General features: G+C 43.1%; 1 protein-coding gene across 2 annotated transcripts; it reads right to left on the reverse strand.

The window, feature by feature from the left end:
• Window positions 1-123: 123 nt before the first annotated feature.
• hgv2 (HGV2 protein) lies at window positions 124-7716 on the reverse strand. 2 transcript variants are annotated; one of them, XM_014140670.2, is made up of 14 exons: window positions 7509-7716; window positions 7233-7346; window positions 7035-7115; window positions 6761-6870; window positions 6273-6518; window positions 6160-6182; window positions 5971-6062; window positions 5707-5780; window positions 5392-5580; window positions 1236-1414; window positions 1027-1092; window positions 843-920; window positions 657-769; window positions 124-285 (listed from the first exon to the last, which is right to left on the reverse strand). In XM_014140670.2, exons 2-14 carry the CDS (start codon window positions 7337-7339, stop codon window positions 279-281), a joined length of 1365 nt encoding a protein of 454 aa, XP_013996145.1. In that variant the 5' UTR covers window positions 7340-7346; window positions 7509-7716; the 3' UTR covers window positions 124-278.
• Between the last annotated feature and the right edge of the window lie 10864 nt (window positions 7717-18580).

Genomic DNA, 18580 nt, shown 5'->3' on the forward strand with positions numbered 1-18580 from the left:
CAAATTCATGTTTAGAGTACACCACAGATCAATGCTAGGAGAAACTGGGACAGTAGTTTGTTTTTCCAAGAGGTGGGTCTCCTTTTTGAAGTCTCTTTACACAAATCAAAGATGACAAATTGATCAAGTAGGTAGTCTTTAATGATCTGGTACAAAACCTTACAAATATGAAGAAAAAAAAGCACAGATACACAATAGGAACATGACACATTTACAACTTGATCTGCAGTAGGACGATGTGATGACAATCAGGAATTGGCATCAAAGTCACCAGGGCTTCACTGGCTGCAGGGGGAAACATGAGAATAATCACAATGAAGTCACAAAAAGCCACACATGCTATTGAATGTGAAAAGAGCAGAGGATCTACTTCGTACATATAAAAAAAAAAAGTTGAGTAGTACATGTAGGTATTCCATGACAACTTTATAGGTTGTCTTGGCCTCCCGAGTAGCAATACAGACCCTGGTTTGATTCCAGGCTGTATCACAACCAGCTGTGATTGGGAGTCCCATAGGGTGGTGCACAATTGGCCCAGCATGATTAGGGTTTGGCCAGGGTAGGTCGTCATTGTAAATAAGACTTCTAAACTGACTTGCCTAGTTAAAGGATAAATAGTCACTACTTGCAGTGGAAAATACATACTCCATACATACCGTTCAACCTCCATTTTGTCTTTGACACCGTTGTCTCTGTTGCTGTTAACTTGAGTCTCCTGTTTAACCTTTTTAGAGTCGTTCTCCTTTACTGGGCTGTCTCCTGGTTTCCTCTGTTAAACAATACAAAAAGGTATTTGTGGATACTATTGGTTATCTGGAAGCAAATAGTTTCACTTCACTGACCTTTTTTCTGACCAGGTGTGAGATGTCAGAGGCTGGAGACTTTGAGGGGGCGTTTCCGTATGTGGATCTGACTTGAATCTGAGTGAGGGAAGGACACACCGACATATCCCTTAGAATACAATTAGAATTAAAGGACAACAAATCAACCAATAAAGCTGACTAAAATCATGAGGCGCAGGCTTACTACAGATGCAGACGCCCCTTCGTTTTGAGAACTTCCGCTCGGAGTTGGAAACGCTGAACCACCTGCCTGAAAAAAGAAAACGAAAAGTGGATTCAAACTTCATGCTCAACGTATTGCATAAAGTCAAACCTTAAGAAAGCCTAAAAAAAGTGGGCTAGGACTGGGTCAATCACTGGTTAGAGCACCCTCCATCTCAATCGCCTTCTCACCAGTGTCTCCTGCATCACAGCCTCTGCTGCAACAGCTGCAGTTATTTTCTGTCCCACGGTGGCATCCTCAACCTTCTCCTGGATCTCTGGCAGCAGAGCCTTCAGCTCCTCCATCTCCTTTCTCTCCTCAGGGGCCACCTCTGGCCCCTCTGCCTTCTCCAGCACCTCCTGGAGCTTGGCTGGGAGACAAACGATACAAGGGTGTTACAAGGTAGAAGAGTAACATTTTCCAAGCATAAAACCAGCAGCCACCAACCGGCCGTCTTGTGCCGTTGGCGGTAGGTGCACTTAATTCAGAAGTGTTCCCATTTTGAAACTTTTCATTTGTCAAGAGCTGTGGCTAAATCAACTATGCTGCCCTGGCCAATCAAATAGCTCAAACCGCCGTTCCTACTGCTTCCATGACCCCACAACAAAGTTTGATACTAGCCTATGTGAGATTTCATAGCTTTTGAAACCATGACCAGAGAGACAAAGAATACCGCAAAGAGCTGATCTTTCAAATTAATAACACGCTTCACCCTACTTCCACTCGTGATGTAGCTGCAATGAATGAGTAGCCAACTATTGATAGGCCTGCATCGTGTCCATTTTAATATCCAGGAATATTTCACTTTCTCTGGTCATAGGAACATAAATTTGTACATGAAGCAGAAATAATGTGGTGCCACTCAAGTTTCGCCATCAGGTGGAAGACTATCCCCTCTGGTCAGTCTCACCGGAGGAAAGGAGAGAACAGGAACCGTGAGAGGCGGACCCTCTGCTGCTCTCCCTCCGTAGACCATCAGATTTCAATTTATGCTCAGCTGTGCCTCGCAAGTGATACAACTGATCTATTCTGTTATCAAAACTAGAGTTCTGAAATATATGCTCTGAGATGAACATTGGCGGGGTAAGCATATAGCCAATATGTGATAATGTATTAGGCCTACTGCACACACACAAACACCTCATTCCTACATAACTGGTTTTATTAGGTTAATGTTGCATAGACTTTAAGTCCTATTTATACATACTACCACCGTTCAAAAGTTTGGGGTCACTTATGAAACAGTGAAGAGGCGACACCGGGATGCTGGCCTTCTAGGCAGAGTTGCAAAGAAAAATACATCTCAGGCCAATAAAAAAATATTAAGAATGGCAAAAGAAGACAGACACTGGACAGAATAACTCTGCCTAGAAGGCCAGCATCTCGGAGTCACCTCTTCACGGTTGACGTTGAGACAGGTGTTTTGCAGGAACTACATTGCTCAAAAAAATAAAGGGAACACTAAATTAACACATCCTAGATGTGAATGAATGAAATAATCTTATTAAATACTTTTTTCTTTACATAGTTGAATGTGCTGACAACAAAATCACACAGAAATAATCAATGGAAATCCAATTTATCAACCCATGGAGGTCTGGATTTGGAGTCACACTCAAAATTAAAGTGGAAAACCACACTACAGGCTGATCCAACTTTGTGTAATGTCCTTAAAACAAGTCAAAATGAGGCTCAGTAGTGTGTGTGGCCTCCACGTGCCTGTATGACTTCCCTACAACGCCTGGGCATGCTCCTGATGAGGTGGCGGATGGTCTCCTGAGGGATCTCCTCCCAGACCTGGACTAAAGCATCCGCCAACTCCTGGACAGTCTGTGGTACAACGTTGCGTTGGAGCGAGGCATGATGTCCCAGATGTGCTCAATTGGATTCAGGTCTGGGGAACGGGTGGGCCAGTCCATAGCATCAATGCCTTCCTCTTGCAGGAACTGCTGACACTCCAGCCACATGAGGTCTAGCATTCTCTTGCATTAGGAGGAACCCAGGGCCAACCGCACCAGCATATGGTCTCACAAGGGGTCTGAGGATCTCATCTCGGTACCTAATGGCAGTCAGGCTACCTCTGGCGAGCACATGGAGGGCTGTGCGGCCCCCCAAAGAAATGCCACCCCACACCATGACTGACCCACCGCCAAACCAGTCATGCTGGAGGATGTTGCAGGCAGCAGAACGTTCTCCACGGCGTCTCCAGACTGTCACGTCTGTCACATGTGTGAACCTGCTTTCATCTGTGAAGAGCACAGGGTGCCAGTGGCAAATTTGCCAATCTTGGTGTTCTCTGGCAAATGCCAAATGTCCTGCACGGTGTTGGGCTGTAAGCACAAGCCCCACCTGTGGACGTCGGGCCCTCATACCACCCTCATGGAGTCTGTTTCTGACCGTTTGAGCAGACACATGCACATTTGTGGCCTGCTGGAGGTCATTTTGCAGGGCTCTGGCAGTGCTCCTCCTTGCACAAAGGCGGAGGTAGCGGTCCTGCTGCTGGGTTGTTGCCCTCCTACGGCCTCCTCCACGTCTCCTGGTAGCGCCTCCATGCACTGGACACTACGCTGACAGACACAGCAAACCTTGTCACAGCTCGCATTGATGTGCCATCCTGGATGAGCTGCACTACCTGAGCCACTTGTGTGGGTTGTAGACTCCGTCTCATGCTACCACTAGAGTGAAAGCACCGCCAGCATTCAAAAGTGACCAAAACATCAGCCAGGAAGCATAGAAACTGAGAAGTGGTCTGTGGTCACCACCTGCAGAACCACTCCTTTATTGGGGGCGTCTTGCTAATTGCCTATAATTTCCACCTTTTGTCTATTCCATTTGCACAACAGCATGTGAAATTTATTGTCAATCAGTGTTGCTTCCTAAGTGGACAGTTTGATTTCACAGAAGTGTGATTGACTTGGAGTTACATTGTGTTGTTTAAGTGTTCCCTTTATTTTTTTGAGCAGTGTATTTAATGAAGCTGCCAGTTGAGGACTTGAGGCGTTGGTTTCTCCCAAAAAAGGTCCAGTTGCCAGGACCACGAATACAAATTCCACCTAGACACCATTGCCCTAGAGCACACAAAAAACAACACATACCTTGGCCTAAACATCAGCACCACAGGTACAGTTGAAGTCGGAAGTTTACATACACTTAGGTTGGAGTCATTAAAACACTTTATGCAACCATTCCACAAATTTCTTGCTAACAAACTATTGTTTTGGCAAGTCGGTTAGGACATCTACTTTGTGCTTGACAAGTCATTTTTCCAACAAATGTTTACAGATTATTTCACTTATAACTCACTATCACAATTGCAGTGGGTCAGACCGTCCGCAATAGGCTGAGAGAGGCTGGACTGAAGGCTTGTAGGCCTGTTGTAAGGCAGGTCCTCACCAGACATCACCGGCAACAATGTCGCCTATGGGCGCAAACCCACCGTTGCTGGACCAGACTGGACTGGCAAAAAGTGCTCTTCACTGACAAGTCCCAGCTTTGTCTCACCAGGGGTGATAGTCAGATTCGCGTTTATCGTCGAAAGAATGAGCCTTACATGAGGCCCGTACTCTGGAGCGGGATCGATTTGGAGGTGGAGGGTCCGTCATGGTCTGGGGCGGTGCGTCAAAGCATCATCGGACTGAGCTTGTTGTCATTGCAGGCAATCTCAACACTGTGCGTTACAGGGAAGACATCCTCCTCCCTCATGTGGTACCCTTCCTACAGGCTCATCCTGACATGACCCTCCAGCATGACAATGTCACAAGCCGTACTGCTCGTTCTGTGCGTGATTTCCTGCAAGACAGGAATGTCAGTGTTCTGCCATGGCCAGCGAAGAGCCCGGATCTCAATCCCATTGAGCACGACTGGGACCTGTTGGATCGGAGGGTGAGGGCTAGGGCCATTCCCACCAGAAATGTCCAGGAACTTGCAGGTGCCTTGGTGTTAGAGTGGGGTAAGATCTCACAGCAAGAACTGGCAAATCTGGTGCAGTCCATGAGGAGGAGCACTGCAGTACTTAATGCAGCTGGTGGCCACACCAGATACTGACTGTTACTTTTTTGACCCTCCCCCTTTGTTCAGGGACACATTCAATTTCTGTTAGTCACATGTCTATGGAACTTGTTCAGTTTATGGCTCGGTTGTTGAATCTTATGTTCATACAAATATTTGCACATGTTAAGTTTGCTGAAAGTAAACAGTTGACAGTGAGGATGTTTCTTTTTTTGCTTATAGTAGATCTCTGCTTGCTTTTTGACTGTGAAAGTGATCTACTCAGAAAAGGTTGGTTAGCACTGATCTAAACAATTCATTTCGAAATGAGAATCTCACTGATCACATTCACCTCCTCACCTAGTCTGCTCTTGATAACCCTAGCAGAGTGGTTGAAGTGTTCGATGGCCTGGCTGTACTGGCAGTCAGAGCAGAGGGTGAGGCCCAGCTGGTAGTGAGTCTCGGCCAGCAGGCGGCTGTCTGAGGCCAGGTGCTTCAGCTGCAGGGACAGGCACTGCTGGAAGTCATCCACCGCCTGGCTGTAATTGCCTGGGGAGGAAATCGAACAGGTAGTTAGGAACACACCTCACAGAAACACAATGTATGAGCCAACCCCATATCAATCCATATAAAAACCGGGCCAACCCAAAGTACCAGCGGTGATTGGGAAAGTACCTGATTCAGCCGCTACTTCTCCCAGATTCAGATGGGCCTGGGCTGCCAGGAGCTGGTCCTCCTTACCCTCTTTCCTTCAATAGAACACAAACAAACTCAGGCTCTCAAACTGTTAAGTCTGTCTCATATGCAGCAATCCAACGGCTCAATTTGATTTGTTGGAACAGACTTGAATAGAGTTTGCATTTGAAAGCCCTACGTACACAACAACTGGAGGATAGCAGGGTAAAACAAGGACGAGTGGGTATTTATTTCCTACCGTACCTTTTGTAGATGACCTTAGCCACCTCCAGCATCTCCCAAGCTAACTGCAGGTTGCCCACTTCCTCATCATCACTATCCTCCGGTATGTCCTCCTGAGGTCAAACGGTAATCGAATGTTAACTTACTGACTTTACAGCAGCTAAACCATCGGCAGGAACACACATAGGTCAGTAGTAGATGAAGTCTCACCTTTTCTTCCCCATCCTCAACATCTGAAACAGACAGAAGTGTGTGAGTGCATGACATTTATTTCCTTTGCATCAAAGATATTGCGTAAACATTATGACGCGTTTGCCTCAAACCTCCATCCTCCTCTTCTGGGTTGTCTGATGACTCTTTAGTCTCAGCTTTGTCACCCTTCTCTCCGATAACTTTCTCCTCGCCGTTCGTGGTGTCAGAACCGTTAACACGGCCGTTCACAGTCTGTCCCTCCTCGCCTCCTCCAGTCTCCTCCACTGTGTTCTTATCTGAATCTGCCTTCTCGCCGTTCTTCTCTTCTTCTGCCATGGCATCATAGACCTGAACTCTTAGCTCATCCCTGGTCTTCTCTGTGATAATACAAAAGGTATATTGAGAAGCGTGTAAGAATATATATATTTTTTTAAACGGGTAAATGTGACTACCACATTATACAGCATTCTGATATACAGCATTATCTGATATACAGCATTAACTGCATTATCAGAGAGGTCAACAACCACTAGGCCAAATTGTATACTTTTTTCAACATGACCGCTGTACCTTTAGGCAAGCATCAACTACATGTGGCTTAACAATGCAAAATGCTTACCATCAACATTGTCTGTGCTTTCAATGTTGGAGTCTTTGGGCTTCTCTTCCTCTCCTTCCTCTTCTTCTGGAACCCCTGTCAGAGCGTTCCCCAAGACACCATTCTCCATCCTGCAACACAATGACAACATTACATTTAAGTCTTAGTTACAACTGTAACAGCAGTGGTTTTGAGATCAAAATACTGTTTACACCCAGAATTCAATGGGGTACATCACTAAATCACCATCTATAGCGCATAGATTAAAATACTGTGAGGGACAGTGAACACCTACCTGGCAAGCTCCAAGAGAGCTTTACCACACAGGAAGAAAGCCTCCCCACACTCATCTGCAGTGTCACCATACCTTTTGGCTCTGGAAAAAAATAAGGGAAAAAAGGCAAAGTTATTTATTAATAAATTAATTAGTAATCGCGAATGATTTTACAGACCAATTATTTCAGTGTGTCACTTGACTTCCACCCCTACTCACAACATCCCGCAGGCTTCTTGAAGGTAGTTGACCGCTGATACCACGTCCCCCATAACGAGATGTCTCTTCCCTGTGCCAATGAGTTTGTTTGCCTCCTCCATGACCATTTTGCAACTAGAAGAAAACATTGATAACCAAGTCATTTTTGCTGTCTGTTAATGTCGGCACTAACAAAGTGGCTATCTAGTTACATTGGAAACAATATTCAACTGTCTTGAATAAAGACCTTTAGCAAGCTAACTAATCATGCATTCGTTCACGAACGCAATAACTAACGTTAAGCGAAGAAATTCGGTGGTTGCAACTCCACTTCTAGCTTCTCATCTCAGTAACGTCAGCGCGTTTTCGCAAACGCTGTTCAGTGATACTTTCCTGACCATGAGCATTAAACACATCTTATGGTAAACATTTACATACCGTGGATGCGAGTAGCTATAAATGTTTATCAGAAGAAACAAGCACAGCTCTCTCTGTCTAATTGTTCCAAAAATGGCGCCAAATTTGCTAATCATTTCCTGTCAACTTCTGCTTGGGGAAAACGCGGGAGAAAAATTAAAGTTGCAGTGACACATTTTTATATCCGTCGAATATTGGGGGGGACTCAGTCCAACTGGAAGGGAGGTCCCGAGTGAAAACGTTTGGTAACCCCTGGTTTAACTTACTTGGGAGAACGTATGGTGACAAAAGCCAGTAGCAAAGCAAATGATTTGTGTATTTACCAGTAAGAAAGTATCAGTGTGATACTGCTCTACTTTGCCTACAAGTGGGGATTTAGAAGTCTCTCCATCTCACATCAGCTCTGATCAAAGGAACCCTCATTGAGAATGCCTCTTTGAGCCCTTCACTATGGCACCATGCAATAATTTGATTGAACTCCAGTATGCATGAGATGCAAGCCTCGAGTCTACAGGGTAAGCAATCTAGGACATAGAGATCAGAGCAGATGAAGGTTCAAAACAATTCATAGGTGTTCTGTCACCACACCACACATTTCTCTCAAGATGCATTTTGTCAGCTCGGTTCACGTCCCAAAATGTTAATACTAGTTGTCCTAATGGAACCAATAAAGTTGTATTGAATTGATTTAAATCAGAGACATCAGCTCTGTCAGGCCTGTATGTGCCTGGCCAAGATCCATTCAGAGAGAGCTGACAGGTGTGAAGAAGGCCCTTGTAAATAACTTGCTGCTCTTGCTCTGTCCAGGGAGATGAGAGAGAGCAGCCCTGCTGTCAGTGCCTGCTGTGAAGTGAGCTCTAGTATCAACCCCCTCACTGAAGAACCCCTGCTAGCTCCCCTGTTACAGCCTTGTCAAGGCAGGCCTAGACATGACAGCCAATCACAGGGCAGGCCTGGAAATAACAACCAATCACAGGGCAGGCCTGGACATGACACCGCCAATCAGGCTCACAGTGAGACCCATCACACCAATTTGGTAATACATCTTCATCAACACAATACTTCTCTTCAAATACCCTGTGTCCTATGAATTGTAGAATGCAAATGTGTATTGTGAATTGTAAATGTAATGTAAATGTAAATGTGTATTGTTCATTGTAAATGTAATTGAAATGTAAATGTTTATTGTTAATTGTAAATGTAATTGAAATGTAAATGTGAATTGTGTGTCGTATGGTCACCTGTCCTAGATAGTGTTAGGGTAGACAGTGCCTGGGAAGTCTTTAAATGTAGATTCCTTGATGTGGTGAATGTGATGGCTCCCATTAGACGGGTCAGGGTAAAGCAGAGATGTAGCCCTTGGTTTAATCATGAGATTCTAGAATCTATCCAAGCAAGGAATAAGGCCTTTAAAAAATGTAAGAACTCTCAAGAGCAGCATGATTTTGTCCTATATAAACGTCACATAAATTAAGCACAGAGCAGGATGGATGAAGCTAAGAGGGGTTACTTTGCTGAGAAAATAATTGAGAACAAAAATGACCCTAAAAAGCTTTGGAAATCATTTAAGAAACTAGGCTGTAGTAGTACTACCAAAAACAAACTAAACAGTATTGGATTGAACATCAGGGGGGATATGGTATATGAAAAAGCAGAGGATGCCAATGAATTCAACTCTTTTTTTTTACTTATGTTGCTAGCAAGCTGGTTAGCAAGCTGCCCACCAGTTCTGGTTTGTATGGAAGCAACCAAGTCAAGAAGTATTATGTAGAGTTAGGGGTTCATCCAAACAGTTTTTCTTTTGCAAAGGTAGCAACAGCCAAAATAGTCAGTATGCTGGCAGAGCTTAAATGCTCCAAAGCCACAGACCTGGATAATATTCCTGCAAGGTTTCTTATAGATTCTACTGAGCAGATTGGCCCTTGTAGTACGCATATCGTTAATCTCTGTCTTGAACAAGGTACCTTTCCCAGGGACATGAAACAAGCTAAAGTTATACCTCTGTATAAGAAGGGGATAAAGTCTGACCCTGGGAATTATAGGCCTGTATCTATCCTCTGTGTAACATCAAAGACCCTGGAGAGAGTTGTACATGAGCAAATGTATGAATATGTTAACAAACAAGGTCTAACATATGATTTTCAGTCGGGTTTTAGAAAAACATACTCCACTGATTCATGTCTACTTTACTTGACTGACTTCATCAGGAAAGAGATTGACGAGGGAAATCTCTGTGGAATGGTACTGCTTGACCTACAGAAGGCCTTTGATACAGTTAACCACTGTCTCCTCATCGCCAAACTGGAGGCACTGGGGTTAAGCAGTATCCCTCTAGGCTGGGTAAAGTCCTATTTATCAGGAAGGGAGCAAGTAGTAGAGGTTAATGGTTCACTGTCTCAGGCAAAACCAATGAGTTGGGGCGTTCCGCAGGGGAGCGTGCTTGGGCCTTTGCTGTTTTTATTGTATATTAATGATATGAAAGATGCTTGTTCTTGCATCTTTTTCTTTATACGGATGACTCTACACTTCTGGTGTCTCACAAAAGTAAAATTATGTTGGAGAGCATACTTAGCACAGAGCTTACTAACATTAGCAAATGGCTTGGAGATAATAAGCTATCTCTGCACTTTGGGAAAACTGAGGCAATTATTTTTGGATCCAGACCTAAATTGAGTAGGTCCTCTGAAATCAGTGTGGAATTATGGGGTGAGGTGCTGACTACTAAAACCTCTGTTAGCTACTTGGGATGTATCCTTGATGGAAGCTTGGGAGGTGTGAGCAGGGCCAATAAAGTGCTAGGGAAGGTTAATGCCAGGAATACGTTTTTGGCTAGAAAGTCCAAGCTGCTTGATAAGGACTCCATGAAAGTGCTAACTACTGCCCTCATTCAATGCCATTTTGACTATGCTAGTACTTCCTGGTTTGGGGGCTTATCTAAACTAATGAAGGGGAAGCTCCAGATAGCCAAGAATAAGCTGATCAGGGTAGTAATGAAGGTGAGTCCACGTACTCACATAGGCAGGAGCTGCTTTCAGGAACTAAACTGGCTGCCTGTTGAGGCTAGGGTGTCCCAGATTAGACTAGGTTTGGTTTACAGGAGTATTTATGGTCCTGCACCCAGATATGTAAGTGATTACTTTCCTCGTGTTAGGGATGCACACAATCACAGCACCAGATCAGGTGTTGCTGATGTGTGCTTATACAGGTTCAGGAGTAATGCTGGGAAAGGTACTTTCTTGTATACTGGAGCCTCAGAATAGAATGAGTTGCCTCATCCCATAAAATAAACGTCCTCTCTGGGCAGCTTTAAAAATAAAGTAAAAATATGTTTGATGTCTTCTGTGCCCATATGAATAACCCCTATGATGTAACTGGAATGATGAGATAGATGTTCTTCTTCTCTGTTTTTGTTTTATTATTTCACTGCCATACTGTGTTCGATCTTGTCTAGCCATCTTGTCTCAAGAGGACCACAATGGAAATAAGTCCAAGACATTGTGTGTTATCCTCAATGATTTTACTCATGTGCATGTATGGCTTTTTCAAGTTTTATGTGTGCTTGTTTTTTTAAATGGTCGAATTAATAAAATAAAATAAAATCTATTGCACTCAAGTAAAACATAGGTCTTAGAAAGCTGACAATTTTGCTCTACTATGGTGAATGGTGAAAATTAATCATCCCGACCTGTCTTCATTCACAAGAGGGGCTGTTGAGCACCACGAGGCTCTTGTTGTTGTGAGGAAAATAGTCAGCTGATGGACTCAATTATATAAGTCTGGATGACATAGTGTGTAATATCCTGTCTACATGTACATGGCAGTGTACAGTGGGGGAAAAAGTATTTGATCCCCTGCTGATTTTGTACGTTTGCCCACTTACAAAGAAATGATCAGTCTATAATTTTAATGGTAGGTTTATATGAACAGTGAGAGACAGAATAACAACAAAAAAATACAGAAAAACCCATGTCAAAAATGTTATAAAATGATTTCCATTTTAATGAGGGAAATAAGTTTTTGACCCCTCTGCAAAACATGACTTAGTACTTGGTGGCAAAACCCTTGTTGGCAATCACAGAGGTCAGACGTTTCTTGTAGTTGGCCACCAGGTTTGCACACATCTCAGGAGGGATTTTGTCCCACTCCTCTTTGCAGATCTTCTCCAAGTTATTAAGGTTTCGAGGCTGACGTTTGGCAACTCGAACTTTCAGCTCCCTCCACAGATTATCTATGGGATTAAGGTCTGGAGACTGGCTAGGCCACTCCAGGACCTTAATGTGCTTCTTCTTGAGCTACTCCTTTGTTGCCTTGGCCGTGTGTTTTGGGTCATTGTCATGCTGGAATACCCATCTACGACCCATTTTCAATGCTCTGGCTGAGGGAAGGAGGTTCTCACCCAAGATTTGACAGTACATGGCCCCGTCAAATAATGCGGTGAAGTTGTCCTGTCCCCTTAGCAGAAAAACCCCCCCAAAGCATAATGTTTCCACCTCCATGTTTGACGGTGGAGATGGTGTTCTTGGGGTCATAGGCAGCATTCCTCCTCCTCCAAACACGGCGAGTTGAGTTGATGCCAAAGAGCTCCATTTTGGTCTCATCTGACCACAACACTTTCACCAGTTGTCCTCTGAATCATTCAGATGTTCATTGGCAAACTTCAGACGGGCATGTATATGTATTCTTGACCAGGGGGACCTTGCGGGCGCTGCAGGATTTCAGTCCTTCACGGCGTAGTGTGTTACCAATTGTTTTCTTGGTGACAATGGTCCCAGCTGCCTTGAGATCATTGACAAGATCCTCCCGTGTAGTTCTGGGCTGATTCCTCACCATTCTCATGATCATTACAACCCCACGAGGTGAGATCTTGCATGGAGCCCCAGGCCGAGGGATATTGACAGTTCTTTTGTGTTTCTTCCATTTGCGAATAATCGCACCAAATGTTGTCACCTTCTCACCAAGCTGCTTGGCGATGGTCTTGTAGCCCATTCCAGCCTTGTGTAGGTCTACAATCTTGTCCCTGACATCCTTGGAGAGCTCTTTGGTCTTGGCCATGGTGGAGAGTTTGGAATCTGATTGATTGATTGCTTCTCTGGACGTGTCTTTTTTACAGGTAACAAGCTGCGGTTAGGAGCACTCCCTTTAAGAGTGTGCTCCTAATCTCAGCTCGTTACCTGTATAAAAGACACCTGGGAGCCAGAAATCTTTCTGATTGAGAGGGTGTCAAATACTTATTTCTCTCATTAAAATGCAAATCAATTTATAACATTTTTGACATACGTTTTTCTGGATATTTTTGTTGTTATTCTGTCTCTCACTGTTCAAATAAACCTACCATTAAAATTATAGACTGATCCTTTCTTTATCAGTGGGCAAACATACAAAATCAGCAGGGGATCAAATATTTTTTCCCCCACTGTATAAGTTGCTTCATACTTCCCATAATATAACATTTTATCTCTATAGGTCCCTAGCAACAGCAGAAGGAACACATTTGCATTGGCAGTCAGTATATGAGAATAGAGAACAGTTTAAGGTTTAGTGCGCTTCAAACAGTCAAATACTATGTAATTAGTGTTTTGGTGATGTTGATATAGGTACGTACTATTTATGTCTATATTAATGTGTTTTTGAAAGCTGAACAGGCCTTTATTTGATCTGTAGCCCACCGATTGCTGCCTGTAGGTTTAATAAGAGTTTATTGTGTTGGTCCCCTCCTATCTGGCCCTTCATGTGGTGTCCATGGCAACGACATGCAAAGACATCATCCCAGTGACTTCAGCAGAAGGGTGAGGTGAAGGAGAGAGGAGGGGAGGGGAGGCACTGGGCCCTTCAGATTGCACACAATAATCTCTGTAGCATCTTTTCATCTGAGGGCAGAAAATGACTAGCCTGGTCCCATTGGCCTTAGGAGCTGACATCACAAATATCTCTGGGATCAGGCTACATGACCACTGTGGAGACATGATTTCTTAGTGTTGTTGTGTAATAGGTGGACAGAAACGAGAGTGGTCATTAAAACCTCTTTGGGCTAGGTGTTCCGCTAGCGTCCCACCTCGACAACATCTGGTGAAATTGCAGAGCGCGAAATACAAAATACAAAAATCGTAATATTAAACATTCATGAAAATACAAGTGTCTTACATCGTTTAAAAGCTTAACTTCTTGTTAATCCAACCGCGTTGTCAGATTTCAAAAAGGCTTTACGGTGAAAGCATACCATGCGATTATCTAAGGACAGCTCCCCACATACACCAGCATTAAAAACATTTTTCAAACCAGCAGAGGCGTCACAAAAATCAGAAATAGCGATAAAATAAATCACTTACCTTTGAAGATCTTCCTCTGTTTGCAATCCCAAGGGTCCCAGCTACACAACAAATGGTCGTTTTGATTGATAAAGTCCTTCTTTATATCCCAAAAGGTCAGTTTTAGTTGGCGCGTTTGATTCAGTAACCCACCGTTCGACTCGTTCAACATGCAGACAAAGGAAACCCAAAGGTTACCAGTAAACTTCGTCCAAACAAGTCAAACAATATTTCTAATCAATCCTCAGGTACCCTAATATGTAAATAAACAATCAAATTTAAGACTGAATGTAGTATGTTCAATACCGGAGATAAATAACGAAGTGCGCGCCCTCATCGACGCGCGCCACAAGACTAGAGTCCTAATGAGAGACATCTTTAAAAACTACAACTACTTGCTCATTTTTCAAAAAACAAGCCTGAAACCCTGTGCCATAGGCACTGCAATCTTGGAGGAATTCCTTTGAATATCCCATAGACAAGCATTGAAATGGCCTGTGACTTCAACAACAAAAAATCTGGATGGATTCTACTCAGGTTTTCGCCTGCCATATCAGTTCTGTTATACTCACAGACATTATTTTAACCGTTTTAGAAACTTCAGAGTGTTTTCTATCCAATGCTAACAATTATATGCATATCCTAGCTTCTGGGCCTGAGTAACAGGCAGTTTACTTTGGGCTCATCAGTCATCCGAACTTCCGAATACTGCCCCCTTTAATAAAGTAAATTACAAGTTGCAACAGGGAGACACCTCCAGCACAGAAGCAGAGAAAATGACTAACTCGCCTTCTCTAAGCAGGTCCTTATATTCAAATCTCACCCCACTGGGCACATACTGGCTGAATCAACGTTGTTCCACGTCATTTCAATGAAAGTTGAGTTGATGTCTGCCCAGTGGGACAGCACCAATGTTCTGTAAACACCCACCGAGAGGCTTGTAGAAAGTCACAAGATCAGCTGCTACAGAATCACAGTGTCACAGAATACAATAACAATCAGTGTCCTCGGTCCTTGTACCTCCAGTCTGGCGTCAATCACAATCAACAGATAGTCCTTAACAATCATGAACATTCAGTATCAAGTCTAGTATCAAGTCTAGTGTCCATCAACCCATCATACCCATTGGGCTTCCGAGTGGCGCAGAGGTCTAAGGCACTGCGTCTCACTGAAAGAGGTGTCATTACAGTCCCTGGTTTGAATCCAGGCTGAATCACATCTGGCTGTGATTGGGAGTCCCATAGGGCAGCGCACAATTGGTCCGGGGTAGGCCGTCATTGTAAATAATATTTTTTTCTTAACTGACTTGCCTAGTTAAATAATGCTTTTTAAAAAATCATAAAATACTGAATAGCCACCACTAGTCAGCAATCTGCTCCCCCTGTCCTCCCTTCTTCTCCCCAAATGGACATTTACACACAGCCCCACCCCCCCTCAACTGACATTTAACCTGCCCCCATCCCACAGTTGTTAATATGTACACTATGTATTATTATTTACATTTGCATTATATTTGTATTGTTTTATTTTACTTTGTCCTGCTTTGTTGGTGGCGCTAAAGAATGTCACTGTACCATGTAATTACATCTGCAACCCTGTACATGTGACTATTATACTCTCTAATCTAACCCGTACACAAAGGAGTGTCTCAAATAGAACACACAAAATGACTCTTAACCAAATATGAACTTTATTCATCTTAAAATGTCTCCATTACAAGGTGCTGCCGCCATTAAGGTATTTGATATTGTAACAGACTATGGACCTAGGTGTGTACCTTCAAGGTCTTTATTTCACTACTAAGCCAACATAGGCAACATAGCACTAGTAGAGGGGGTGAGGAGGAAGTAAAACTGAGAAAAATCCTTCTGTGGTTAAATACAGAATGTTGTTACGATTAACCACCACCCTAAATGCCAACACAGATCTAACAGATGTATTCTATGTGCAAGGTAAATTCCCTCTCCAGAGCATATAAAGTTATCTTCTAGTCTAGTCCATTCTATTCTAACAACAGTAACCTCGTAAAACCATACAGAATTATTTGGAGCTTACATTCTGTAATCAGTCTGGTAATACGAGGCTATTCTAACAGATCATGACTGGAATTCTCAGAGTAAGTATGCTAAGATGGTCAATGGTCTTCCACCACCCCATCTATGGCATTGTTAGTGTGAGCCCATACACTGGTAGTACTAGTAGTAGTAGAAGAAGGTCAATATACTAAACAATCAGAGGTTGAAGATGAGTGGATGTCATTAAGTGTCATTTCAACATGGAGCAATAAAGTTGTGTAATAATTGGACACCCTCTGCTGTATAATGTAGATTATATTTGTGTGTGTGTGTGTGTGTGTGTGTGTGTGTGTGTGTGTGTGTGTGTGTGTGTGTGTGTGTGTGTGTGTGTGTGTGTGTGTGTGTGTGTGTGTGTGTGTGTGTGTGTAGATTATAGGGGTGTCCGTGTTGAGTCACATGCAGTGGTGTAAGAAAGGGAGTGTACATTATTTATAGTAAGGGTTACATGGAGAAAATCGTCATGCAATTCTACATCAATTTACATGACTGAAGACCTTAGCAGAATCTTTTTTAATACCACAGACCATTACAGGCTAAGAAGAACAGAGTCTGAGAGATAAGCCTATGCATTCATCTTATCATATTTCTGCAATGCCAAATCAGTGTGTCTTGTTTGCAATGAAAATGTCCCTGTTTGTAAATAATTAAATCTGAGAGGTCATTATGAAGCTAGGCACAGTACTTTCAAAAGTTAGACCTACCTTTCCACCCCAGACAGAGTACCGACGCAGAAAAATGTACGGTTTAACTGCTGGCTACTCTTCTTATACTGAACAACAATATAAACACAACAATTTCTAAGATTTTACAGAGTTACAGTTAAGGAAATCAGTCAATTGAAATAAATTAATTAGGCCCTAATCTATGGATTTCACATGACTGGGCAGGGGTGCAGCCATGGGTGGGCCTGGAAGGGCATAGGCCCACCCAGTTGGCAGCCAGGCCCACACATTGGGGATCCACGCCCAGCCAATCAGAATTAGTTTTTCCACACGAAAGGGCTTGATTACAGACAGAAATATTTCTCAGCACTCCCCTCCCCCCCCCTCAGACGATCCTGCAGGTGAAGAAGCCGGATGTGGAGGTCCAGCACCAAACCAGTGTCTACATATGTGTAAATGACGCATTTCTACGTTATGTATTTTAATAACAGTGATTTTCAAACATTTTGAGATATGCAGTGACATGAGGAGCAAGAAAATACTCTCCCTCTGGCTAGAAACACGTTGCAGGTTCAGAAAATCACTGTATTTTCTTACTTTTAATCCTACCCTGTGATGTTCCAGATAAGCATTTTTAGGACCTTTTTTCTTATATTTTTAACCACAGATCACAGAAACGTGCCATGGTTTGGTGTTGGAGATAATGAATACGTCAAACAGGTAGGCCTACCTCTTACTTCTTAAATAGGAAGAAATGGGCTCCAACACCTCTTGTTGTTAATATAAATTTTAATTAAGATGAAGACAGTTGCCTACTTTCAGCACTATGAGCTGTATATTTCAGGCAGGACAGCAATATGGTCCAATTTACACACTTATCAATACAATGCTTTGTCATCCCCACTGCTTCTGATCTGGAGGACTCAACACCAGTACTGTGTTCGTAAATTATGTCTGAGTCCTGGCTGTTCGTAATGAAAATAACAAGAAAATCATGCCATCTGGTTTGCTTAATATAAAGAATCTGATTTATAGCATTTATTTTTACTCAAGTATGACAATTTAGTACTTTTACCACCACAAAATGTAAGTACATTTGAAACCAGATACTTTTAGATGAGTGACTTTCACTTTTACGTGAAACTTTCACTTTTACGTGAGTCATTTTCTAATAAGGTATCTTTACTTTTACTCAAGTATGACAATAGAGTAGCTTTTCCACCACTGGTCACATGACGGGAGCTTCCTGACTGTGTGACGCAGGATGGGCACCTCCAGTCCTCGGGGGCCTGACTGGTGTCACAGTTTTGCCCCAGGCCTTGCTAACACACCTGCCTCCAATAATCAACTAATCATGATCTTCAGTTTAGAATGCAATTTGATGAAAGCAGCTGTGTTTGCTAGGGATGGAGAAAAAGTGTGACACCAATCAGGCCCTGAGGACTGGAGTTTCCTACCCCTGAGCGGATTGACCCCAGCATGACTGTTCACTTGGATTAGGATAGGGGCTCGTAGGAGGGGGCTGATGTGGGCTTCTGCTGCTCTCCCTGAGAATCACTGAGAAACATACAGTATCTTTGAAGATGACAAGATCAAGTTTTTAATTGTAGGGTTATAAGAATTTAGATATCAAAAGATCAAATAGGGGGTGCTTGTACATGTGTGAGGTGTGATATGGAAATGCTTTTTATGCATATCCCAACTCCCGCTGAGATACCCTCAGAGAGATCAGACATTATTGACCGCAATATGTTATGCAATAACTGTCACTTATGTTATGTAGGCTTACATCTATAAGTTTTGCATGTTGTGAAGAATAGAAATGAGAAAAGAAGATAAGAGAAGACAAGGGTGGGGGACATAATTTATTTACTACTGTGTTTTAGTCCTTACTCATCCTTACTCATACG

This window comes from Salmo salar, chromosome ssa14 (genome assembly GCF_905237065.1).
Source record: "Salmo salar chromosome ssa14, Ssal_v3.1, whole genome shotgun sequence".
In the NCBI taxonomy this organism is placed as follows: Eukaryota; Metazoa; Chordata; class Actinopteri; order Salmoniformes; family Salmonidae; genus Salmo; species Salmo salar.